This window comes from Lemur catta, chromosome 1 (genome assembly GCF_020740605.2).
Source record: "Lemur catta isolate mLemCat1 chromosome 1, mLemCat1.pri, whole genome shotgun sequence".
Lineage (NCBI taxonomy): Eukaryota > Metazoa > Chordata > Mammalia > Primates > Lemuridae > Lemur > Lemur catta.
Genome location: NC_059128.1, coordinates 89,061,792 through 89,073,053, shown reverse-complemented (window position 1 = coordinate 89,073,053; position 11,262 = coordinate 89,061,792). Strand labels below are relative to the sequence as shown.

The window sequence follows — 11,262 nt, the reverse complement described above, 5'->3', positions numbered from 1 at the left end:
TTGCAGAGCAGTTTTCATTTCTGCCTTGATCTCATCAAAACCGATATTCTTTAAGTCATTGCGTTTCATTTAGAAACTGCTTTCAGACTCGCTTCGCCAGGGGCATGGGCTCCTGGCACCCTCTGCCACTCTCGGAGTCCAGCTTCCCCATCTCCTGGTCCTAAGGACGGACTTTTCACTAAGTGCTCCTCCTGGGCGACTGCTGCAGGGCATGGCTTCCCGTGCTGAAACACCTGCATGAGTTAGGGCCACGCAGGGTAACAGCGCTGTCAACAAACCTCCACGATGACACGAGTGCTGCCTATGTGCCCAGCATGCTAGTCCCTCTGTGGGAATTACCTGGAGAAGTTCACAGCAACCTATCAAGTAGGTGTGAGTATCCTAGATTTTTAGAGGATGAAACTCATATTCAGAGAGCTTTGATGACTTGTCCAAGGTCCCACAGACTGAATTTAAATAGAAACTTGGCACCAAAATGCACATTTTCCTCTTTACGCTATCCTGACTCAAGAGTGATGTATGCAGTTGAGTTGCTTTGCTTACTTTCTTTCTTTCTCTCTTTTTTCTTTATTTCTGAAGTGAGGCGAGCAAGAGGTGGGGGGTTTAGGCAAAGAGAAGATTCTTAAAAGTAAAAACTACATTTGTATTTTGTGATCATGAATGTATCTTACTGTTTCCAGAAGGTGGGTTAACTAAATAAATTTCAGGAATTAGGAAGACACACACAATCTTATGTCTTATAAATGCGCCTGCAGATTGTGCTGCTTGAAGGATCACGTGATCTGACTGTGACATTCATTCCAGAGCCTAATTTGCTCCCTATCGCTTCTACACAGTCGTGGAAGAAACACAGAGAAACATTAGTAAAACAAAATATATGATATTTATTAAACATATGTGGACATAGGTTATAATATCAAAGTAGAGCATGCATGAACAGATTACTCATTCGTTTAACAAAAACACCCATTGATACTGAAAACATTCGATGATGAAATTTCCACGACATACAAAATTCTCTTTAAAGTGATAAAGAAAAAAAAAATCACAAGTTGAATAAATACAGTGATTTCAGCTGGTCCAATAAAGGCGTAAGGCACAAATGATACCAAGAGATTAGCACATCAGAATGAAGCTTGTCTGGGCCACACAAGTCTCTAACCGCGGCTCCCACGGCCCTGCACAGATCTTCGGGGCCAAGAGGTAAGAGCACCTGCAGGCTGGAAATCCTTCCCTCCAGGTTCAAGTTTTGCCAGGTGCCCATGCTCCTCGCAGACAGGCTTCCCTGTACCAGAGAAACACCGCCTCTAATACTTTTATGGGTAAACAAGACCTTCATGCTGCATCAAATGTTCCTGGCGTGAATAACATGAAATTTCAAATTAATGCCCTCTTCCTTCCCAGCCAAAGTCTAGCAAAACAGAAAATAAACTGTGAGGGAATCTCCTGATGGGATTTTAGTGTCTACATGGAAAAGAAATGACGATGCAACACAGCAGCATATGCCGGGTGTGTGTGTGAAATGTGACCTTGCATCTCTCCCCCTCTCACCTGCCCCTCCACCTCCACGTTCCCTCCTGTCTCAGAAGCGGATCAGAAGCTCAGCAGTGTCCATCCTGGCTTACTCTGTGTATTCGAGGAAACAACAGTCATCCTCTCTGGACTTTAAGCCACAGGGTTCCAGGGCCTTTGTCCGTCTATAAAAAGTGCGTGTCTTCAAGTGTCTAAGTCAGAGTTTTCTTCATGGTTAACTCCAGGACTCTTGTGTATGGGGTGTAGTTTCTGGAAGGCATCACGATTTCACGAGTCCTGCCTGTTTGGCTGAGAAATGAGAAGAAGCAGGTCAAGAAGATGAGACAAAATTTTCCATCTTCTTCACATGGTAAAGCAACTCTAGGAAATGGTGTTTAAGCACTTGTTAAAAACACTGCAATAATTCACTTTAATATTTCCTTTAAACATTACAAAAGGGCCCTGCCATGGACTGAATGTTTACGTCCCCCAAAATTCCTATGTTGCAATCCTAACCCCCAAGGTGATGGCATTAGGAGGTGGGGCCTTTGGGAAGTGATTAGGTCATAAGGGTGGAGCCCTCATGAATGGGGTTAGTGCCCTTGTAAGAGAGGCCTCTGACAGACCTGGCATCCCTTCTGCCATGTGAGGACACAGCGAGAAGGTGCCGTCTGTGACCCAGAAAGTGGGTCCTCACCAGACACCAAATCTGCTGGCACATTGGTCTTAGACTTTCCGGCCTCTAGAACAGTGAGAAATAAATTTCTGTTGTTTAGAAGCCACCCAGCTTAGGGTATTTTGTTATAGCAGCCTGAACAGACTATGACAGAACCATTGTCTTTGCTAACTTTTAAAGGCTGTACTAGGCATCCATGATTCAGAAAAACATAAAACATGCATTCAAGGAACTCATAATTTGGTGGAAAAGATACATATGCCAATAACTGCAACATACTGTGCTAGTTACTATCACAGAGACAGACAGAGCTGTGCTGGATGTTCTCTGGGCACCCAGATCTGCCCTCCCCTTCTCCACCCTGCTCTGTGCTTTGGGAAGCTGACCTGAAGGCCAGCATCCATGGGCTTCCAGGTCCTTCTTTGCACCTGGGAGATGGCAGCAGAGGCTCAGGGAATGAGCAAACAGAGAGGTCGGGACATTTGTCCCCTCCCAGCCAGGCTGCAGCCACAGCACAGCTCCCTGGGTCCCTCCCCCTGCCTCCTCAGGCACAGGGTGGTAACAGCTGCCACTCTTACTAGCTCCAGAGCATGCCATTGTCCCTCGTCTATTTCCTTTAAAGCTGCCCAAACATTCATAAATCATCATCCCTTCGTTTAACTCTCTTCAATCTTCCCTTCTTGCTAGGACCCCGAGCACCATAAGAATGAACACATTATGGGCAAGCTGAGGGCAGAACAACTTAGCACCACCAGGAAATTCACATCTGGAAACTTGCACAGAGAAGGTGAGTGTTAGGGATGCCTGGCATTTATCAGGTGGGCAAAGAGGGGACAGGAATTCCAGGCAGGAGGAATAGTATGTACAAAGGCAAAGGTGAATACACGGTCTGTGGATGCAGGACGGAGACACAGTTGGTATGTCTGGAGCAAGGAGTTCACAGTGGAAAGCAGCAGCAGATGAGGCCCCATGGAGAAGGGCCCTGGGGACAGGGAACCATGACAGGTTTTTAAGGAAGGGCATGATATGCTCATATTTTTATTCTAGCAAGATTCCTCTGGTGTACGCATTTGGCGCCACTGCTAGGTGTAATTTCTTTAAGGGTGAAAAACACATCTCCATCATCTCCGTGACGCCAGCATCTCACAAAGGCCAGGCACGGAGCTATTTCTCCACATATGAGGGTCAAAGGAAACCAACGGTTGAGGAAGTTGCGAGCGGTGGTGCTCTTGGTGTCACCTGCCACAAAGAAGAATCCGTGGGATTTGGCAATTCAGGGGTCCCCAGTGACCTGAGCAGGCAGCTCAGTGGAATGCCAGGGGCAAGAGCCAGATGGCAATTTGTGCCAACTCCTGTGAAAATTCCACATAACAGAACTGGTCTCCAGTGACAATATCCTAAAAGCCCATAAAATGCAGAAATATTTATAAAGGTGAACCTTCTGGGTTTCAAAAACAGACTCTCACATCCCAAACTTTCAAAAAAGAAGTGGGGTACTTTATACAGCTGATCATGAGGAAACACTAGGATTTTAAGAACATAAACAATTTCAAGCACAGAAATGAAACCCAACCATTTTCTTTAACACATTCAGGCTATTGTTAACCTTTTACTAATCCATAAAGGGGCAGTTCCCGTGAGAGGAACAATAGCAGAATCAGCAAATGAAGCTTTGACAAAAAGCTACTTTGTGTGCTGGTCTTTGCAACAGAAATATGAAAATGCAAGCATTTTAAAGCACTTACTACGTGCCAGGCACTTATGGCCATGGGGAATATTTTTCATCAAATTGCACTTCTTAAGACATAATTTATGAGTTTGCTGGAAACCAAGTTTTACTAAGGGACAGGAGAAAGAAAAGTCTCTTTTCTTCTGGTTTTTGGTTTTTCCCTTTTCTTTGTAAATGAAGGCTAGATGATGTGAACTTGTTCTCAGTATGTTTAATTAAAATATATCAAACTTTTCAATCCAAACTTGAGTCTTTAAAAAAAAATAGGTGTTTAAAAGGCCCTGCACCCACAGTGAGTCCCTCCTCACCCTTTCCCTCTCTCCTTCCTCTCTGGTGAGATCTTTGCTCACTAGAAATTTATGTAACGCAAAGATGAGATGAAGGAGGGGGAGCCCTGGAGGAGAAAGCAGAGGCAGGGAGACGACAGTTCTGCACAGAGCAGACTAAGGCAAGGCCAGTCTCAGGCAGGCTGGTGGCAGGAGGAATGTTCCATGTGAGTGCATGAGTCTAGGAGCAAAACAATTCCACGGCTCAGAAGCACCTGCAATACACTGAGCGTAGGGCACTGGGAAAGCGGAGGCAGCACCTACAGAGACGTGAAAGTGCAGCCACTTACACTGGGTGCTCTGTGCCTGCTGTCTGCCTTACACCTTCTCAGCAAGCTTCTGAGAGGGTGACCACCAACATCTTCCTTTTCAAGGTGAGGAAACTGAGACTCAAAGAGGCTAGGAGTTTGCTGAAGCTACAGATGTAGCAGGAAGCAGAACCAGGACCCAAACCCAGGTCTAACTTTCAAGCCAGTATTAGTCTTCACCACTACTAGGAGGAAGCGATTTTGAAGGAGAAGATGGTTCTCCTCTGCTCAGTGATGCAATGGCAAGTCTGGAGACCAAGCGGACACCAGCGGGGAGCACCCAGCAGGCTGAGGACTTGTGCTTGACAGAGGTGAGCACTCCCTTGGGGCTCAGCCACAGGGAGGAGGGGTGAAGCTATGAGATTGGATGCGATCTCTGCAGGAACTACTGGAGCCAAGATAGAGCTGTGAGAAGCGCCCATGGTGGGGATCCTGGAAGAGGAAGAGAAGCCATCAAAGCAGATGGACAAAGACAGGCCAGGGAGGTAGGGTGAGAACCAGGAGAGAAAAGTTCTCCAAAGGTAAGAAGGAGGCTTAGGGATCCTTCCCTCTGCTCAGGAAGGACTGCAGAATGCTCCGGGGAGACGGCTCCATTCAATGAATACTGACTGAGTGCCCACCATGTGCCATGTGCCCGCTCCCGAGGGGGACCACAATCCATGAAATGGACGAAAATCCCTTCCCTCACGGGGCTTACATTTTAGTGAAGACAGAGAGACAGAGAAACACAAAGAAGTAAAACACAAGCAGAAATTGCTCCATCCAAGGCCTTTATTAAACAACTAAATCATATTATAAAAGAGATCGGCTGCCTAAGTTCCCCATTTGGTGTGTACCTTTCATTTATTCATCCAACAAATGTTTATTGAGTATAACTAAATGTAAATTTTTTTCAGCAGAGAAAAAAAAAAATAGAGCAGCTATAGCTGTAAGTCAAATGCTTTAGCAGGAGTACAGCATATAACACCTGCAGTTGTCTGGGATGAGTGTGTAGGACATGCCATGCTACTCTACAATGAGATGTGAGCCCGGTGCCTGGAACACATAGGGACCCTCTCCTGTCTCAGCTGATTGAAACCTTATCAAGCACTGGGCCTTCCAGAGTTTTATGCAGTGTCTACAGGGGGTTTCAAACCACTGATAGTTCAGCTGAAGAGCTCAGTGCATACTGAAGCACTATATACACTTAATTAGGCCATCAATCCATTTCATAAAATCACTAATTACCACCAATACAAATTCATGACATTGTCTTAGCTTACCCAGATTCATTTATATTTGATACAGTGTTCTGCATGTCAAATCAGAGATTTGGTTCAGTTAATAGTAATAGTAGCTACTGTTTATTAAGTGCTTCACTTTTACCATGTTAGATGCTTTATATACACATTTTCATTTACTCCTCATAGCAACCCAGTGAGATTTGACATTATCATCTTCATTCCAATTTTAAGGATGAAAGAGTGGAAGCTTCGGAGAGACTGAGCAGCCTGCCCACGGCTGCGCTCAGCTAGCAGCTGGCTGGGCAGGGAACCCAGGCAGCCTGAGACTCCCCGACTGGACCACACTGAGTGCTTCGTGGGAGGAGAACAGGGAGTAAGAACAAAACACTTCTGCATAATTGAGGCTTCATTCAATACTTTTATTGATCTAAAATATTCAGTAGGAAGCTTTAAAAAATATTCTGGAAAATACCATAGAATCTTTTAGTAGTTAGATGCAAATGGGAAGTCCAAGTAGGAACTAGGAATTTTGTTGGCACATACACAGCACCACTTAGCAACGGTCTGTGTCTCACATAGTTTCAAACCACAAATGTACTGCACCAAGACTCCAGAGGGCCTGGTTCTGATCCTGGCTGTGTGGCTTCCGGTTAATCACTTTGTCTCTCTGGGTCTCCATTTTGGTATCTATGAAACATGGGGATTAAACTATAGACTGGGGGTTCCAATTTGTTTTTGATCATAGACCTCTTTATTCTAACAAAATCTACCTTGGAATCCAATATACAAAAGAGAGAGAAAACTGACTTTCTCAGGTTGTTGGGGGGGGCTCCCACAGGCCAGCTCCTCACTACCCCCCTCGTCCTCTGGGACACCCCGAGGCCTCCCCAGCAGCCCCAGCTCAGAGTAAGGCAGTCCCAAGAGGTGTAGGTGGAAAACCACTGCCCCGAAGGCATCTCTCACTCACCCCCCGGCGCCTTTCACATAGTAGGCACTTAATAAATATTTGTGAGGAAACGAATGAAATATTATTCTGCCTTTTCGGAAACGCCGATATGTAGTTTTCATTTCCTCTGCTGATTGACCTAGGTAGTTAAACTGCTAAGATGGATCCTGGGGGAAACCAAATGTTACATTTATGGAAAAGCTGCTTTTAGATCCTGAAGTGGCTTCCAAGTTCACCATGGCCATAAGTTAAGGGTCTGTCAGCACTTCCATTATGAAAACCGCTTTGTGGTTTCATAACTCAGCCATAAAAGTTGGCTCAAGGCTATACTTGGGCATACAAATTGAAAAGCTTGTTTTAAGCCAAAATGTGGGAAGTAGAAAACAATTTATTGTTTTCAGACATAGTTTTGTACCCGTCTTAGCCAAACAAGATTTATTATGTGGGCAATTAGAGTGGACTAAGCCACTTGGATTTGAAAAATAAAAAAAGGGGGGAAGTGGCCAAATTATTTATATTTCAAAAGGGGGCTCTGAACACAATCGATCATTCTTTTCAGTTATATTTTCATCGTGTACTTTGTACCACACATTGATGAAACCCAGAGTCTATTTATGTATTTTCCTTTTTTTCCTTTTTAAAATATTTTGTTAATTTTATCAGAATGATACAATTGCTTTGCTTTTACGAGAAGGCAAGCAATGTAAATGAGAACCTTGTCAGTGAAAGAGCTTAATGCTGCTTTTGGTAAATTCCTTGAGAATTGAAAGTGGCTCATTTTAATGAACAAAAAGACAGCATTAGTAATGAATAAAAATAAGTAAAGTAGGGAAATGAGGCCTTATTATACAACGTTAGAACTGGCAGGGACCTGAGAAGTCACCTGGCCAAACCGCTGACTTTACAGATTGGGAAACTGAGGCCCCAGCAAAGAAAGACCTGCCTGAAGGTATCCTGCCACTGGTGGGTAGGACTAGAACCAGGTATTCCGCATCCCAGCCTGGTGACCAGCTCATCACTGTTTCCCACCAGATGTACCCATGCAAGATTCCAGGATTCGACACTGTTCTGGACTGCTATGTCTGGCACAGCACACACAAATGCCTCTGCTTACACAAGAATCCCCCTTCCTGCACACAGGATACCACACATTTTGTGACTTTGATTGGCTAAATCACAAATCACATGTCATTAGCATCCTTGCTGTAAACTTATTTTGTGTCCTCATTAGGCCAGACACAGTTGTGAGCACCTAGAAATGGTGAGTTGGTTGCCAAAGGCAGGTTAGTGGGCTCTAATCTCACTAGGGAGAGACGCAGGCATGGGAGCTGCTTAGCAATGAACAGGTCGGTCCTCCAGCTCGGGAAAGCAACAGAACACACCGGGTTATAGTTAGCACATATCTGCTGATGACTAAAGCAGATCATTTATTTACGAACTGGATCCAGTGTTGCACATACTGTTAAAAGCACTGGAGAATAGATGAATTGTGTTCAAGACTGAGACCCTCCCTCTTCTATGTCACTGAGTCACCTCTACGCCCCTCTCACATTATCACAAATGTCTTCCGCCTGCACCCCTGTTTCTCCCTCCAGACTCTATTCTAGGGCAGGAACCAAATCTCATTCTCTGTGTCATAACTGTCTGGCACAGGTAAGGTACTCAACAGCTGTTTGCTGAATGAATGAATGAATGAATGAACAAATGCATGCGTTCACTGACAGGGCCAATCCCTCCCCCCGCACCTGCACAATGCCCCTGCTCCCACAGAAATTAGTCGGACCTCTCAGCAGCCACCATTTAGTTTTGCAGAAATAGTTTTGATAGAAAGAATGCAATTCTGTGAAGAACAGCCCAGTAAAGTATTTTCTTAAGTCAAAGAGGAATTTTAGTACAAAAAACAGGAAATTCCTCAATACCTGGGTAAAAGATCACAGCCCACTCCAATCTCTCTGGTTTCCACTTCAGTCTTGGCCTGGGTTTCTCTCAAATAGTCCAACTTGCTTTGTAGTTCATTATTCTAGAGACGAAGGAAAAAGTGCTTTTAGTAAAACAAGTATGTTGCCCCACAAATATGCTTGATACAATTTATATGTATTGTGTGATCTCCCCTCATGGCATGGAAATTTATCACAATGTATTTATTGTGCATCTCTTACACAGTAGGTATATATTGAGGAAGTATTTTGATTGAATCCTTAAAGATAGCTTTCTGTGCATGTACATACAGGAGCATCCAATTTTACATAAATGAAAACAAACAAAATATCCTAATTTATACTATAATCTGCTTTTTTTTTTTCCAGTCAACAATTTGTGGCAGATATCTTTCCATGTTTATTAGTTTTCTCTTTACATCAACAAACTACTTTAGTTAGTTCATAGTATTCCATTGTATGGATACATTTTTTGTTTAATTAGTCACTTGATGGGCATTTAGATATTTGTCACTTTCTTTGCCATTATAAATAAAGTGCAGCTCAACTTTTAACACCCCCTCATTAAGCTATAAAGTGAGTAAGTCTATTAATTTAATTTAGTGGGAAGTACCTCTATAACTTAATAATTAGTATTTCATAGGTGTGGAAAATTCAGAATCTCAAACATATAAAGTAGAACAAGCTCCTTGGGATTAAAATTAGCATTCTGAATAGTTTCTTTTCAGACCAGAGCCAACCATTACATAAGTTGAAGATCAGATGCTCAGGAATTGGAAATTTGCCCCATGGGGGAAATGAAGGACAAAGGAGCAAGAGTGTTGAGGATATTGAAATGAAAATAGATGAAGTGATGGTGCCTGAAACCCAAGGGCAAAAACACACAAAATAATTCTGAGAGAGGTTAACAGTGCTTATCTCTGTGAATTGAGTTTTTTGGATGCTTTTAAAAAAGTTCTTCTATATAATTTTCTGTAATGCTACACTAAATTTTCATGAGGTAATAACCATATCTACCTTCCTGGTCGTATTCTTGAAGCATGGCATATACGAGATACAAGATAACTATTTATTGAATAAATAAATGTGTAAAAAAGCTTTTATAATGAGCATGTTATTTGCATAAGTAGAAAAAAATTAAAGCATGTGTCTTTCTTTTTACGTGGGAGCTGAAGCTGGGGCACTCTTCTGAGACAAGAGATAACACGTGAAAGTTTAAAAGTTCTATGGAAATAGAAGCTCATTTGTTTTGAGAGAAAGAATGTGGGTTACAGCTCAGTAGCTCCTGCTCTGAAGGGGTGACACCAAGGAGCAAAGCAACAGTTCTTGTGCAAACCTATGTTCTGCACGACATAAAGATTTCTGGGTCCCTTCTGATAAGCAGGAAATGGTGTAAAGGAAGAGAATGCATTCCAGATTCCCTAGCAGCTGACAAGCTACGACAGATCTATGGGCTCTGAATCTATCACCTGATCCTCAGGATGGAAGAACGGTGTTGGCTTACTGCCAGGGGTCAACAACATTCATACACACGTACACACACACACACTGCTTCCCCGGAACATCTGAACTTTCCCATTCACAAGGAAAGAGAAAGGCAGAAGAGGCCTGCCCTTGCTGGAAGTTCCAGCAATCCCAGTGCCTTATCCTTTCTTACAGTACAGACTTTAATCACAAGCATTTCGCAAAATGCTAGGTGTGGTACCTATAGTAAGGGGGCATAAGAGATGAGGGTAGGGAATATGCCCCAATTAGTACACAGTGAATAATAGACAAATGGTCCCAAATCCTTTGTTCTATTTCATGAGAACTCTCTGTGTGGACATCAGACGCCCACAGAGGCACAGAAATGAACAATCTGTACTCATGAAAATTTAATGCAATCAGTAGAAAAATTATTGTGTATCTACTATACATTATGCAGTGTGTGAAACTAGGTGAGGGGACATAGCTGGCAGTTAAAGAGGTGTGGCATGATTTGCCAGCCTTGAGGAGCTCAGTCTTGTGGGAGTACAGACAACCGAGTAGAAAATAACAGAGCAATGTGGTAAGTCCCATTGCAAGCGGACACACAGAACATTAAGAGGGAACTCAGAGGAGACATCTAACTCAAAATGGGGAGAGAGATTGGAGTTCCTAGAGTTAGACAATGGAAATAAAGCAAGAAAAATGAAGTGGATGAGTATTTCAGAGTTGTGGAAACCTACTGGGTTGAGAAAAGGTACCTTCCCGCATCATACAGGTGTAGGAGTTAGTTATGAAAGGCTATGAATGCCATTACGAGGAGTTAAAACCCAATCTTATAAGAGCAAGGTAAGCACCAGAATTTGCTTTCATCACTCGGCTCCAAAGTGAAAACTGGATCGGGGGAAATAAGACTAAAGACAGCAGGAAGGCCATTGCAATTACCCAGCTGAAAGAGAGCTGCACTTCCAGTATGCAGGAGTATGTGCTCAGCACACTGACCCTGCTGCAGATAATAGCTATACACTCTGAATAAAAGATACAAAAACAACTAATGAAGTCTCTACAGAATTGAAAGAAGACAGGCAAGTTTTGGAGACTAGGTGAAACTTGGAGCAAGTGACACACACTTCTCTGTATT

At 43.3% G+C, this 11,262-nt stretch overlaps 1 protein-coding gene across 2 annotated transcripts in view; it reads right to left on the bottom strand.

The window, feature by feature from the left end:
• Positions 1-864: 864 nt before the first annotated feature.
• LOC123623205 (myocardial zonula adherens protein) overlaps positions 865-11,262 on the bottom strand; it is an 86,094-nt gene continuing 75,696 nt past the window's right edge. The window contains exons 12-13 of one of the 2 annotated variants that reach the window (XM_045530077.1): positions 8,640-8,740; positions 865-1,821 (exon numbers count right to left, since the gene is read on the bottom strand). In XM_045530077.1, coding sequence (XP_045386033.1) covers positions 1,725-1,821; positions 8,640-8,740 — 198 coding nt within the window. In that variant the 3' untranslated portion in view covers positions 865-1,724. Of the gene's footprint in view, positions 1,822-5,507; positions 6,462-8,639; positions 8,741-11,262 lie in introns of those variants that run through there. The other variant, XM_045530086.1, reaches the window with a different exon arrangement.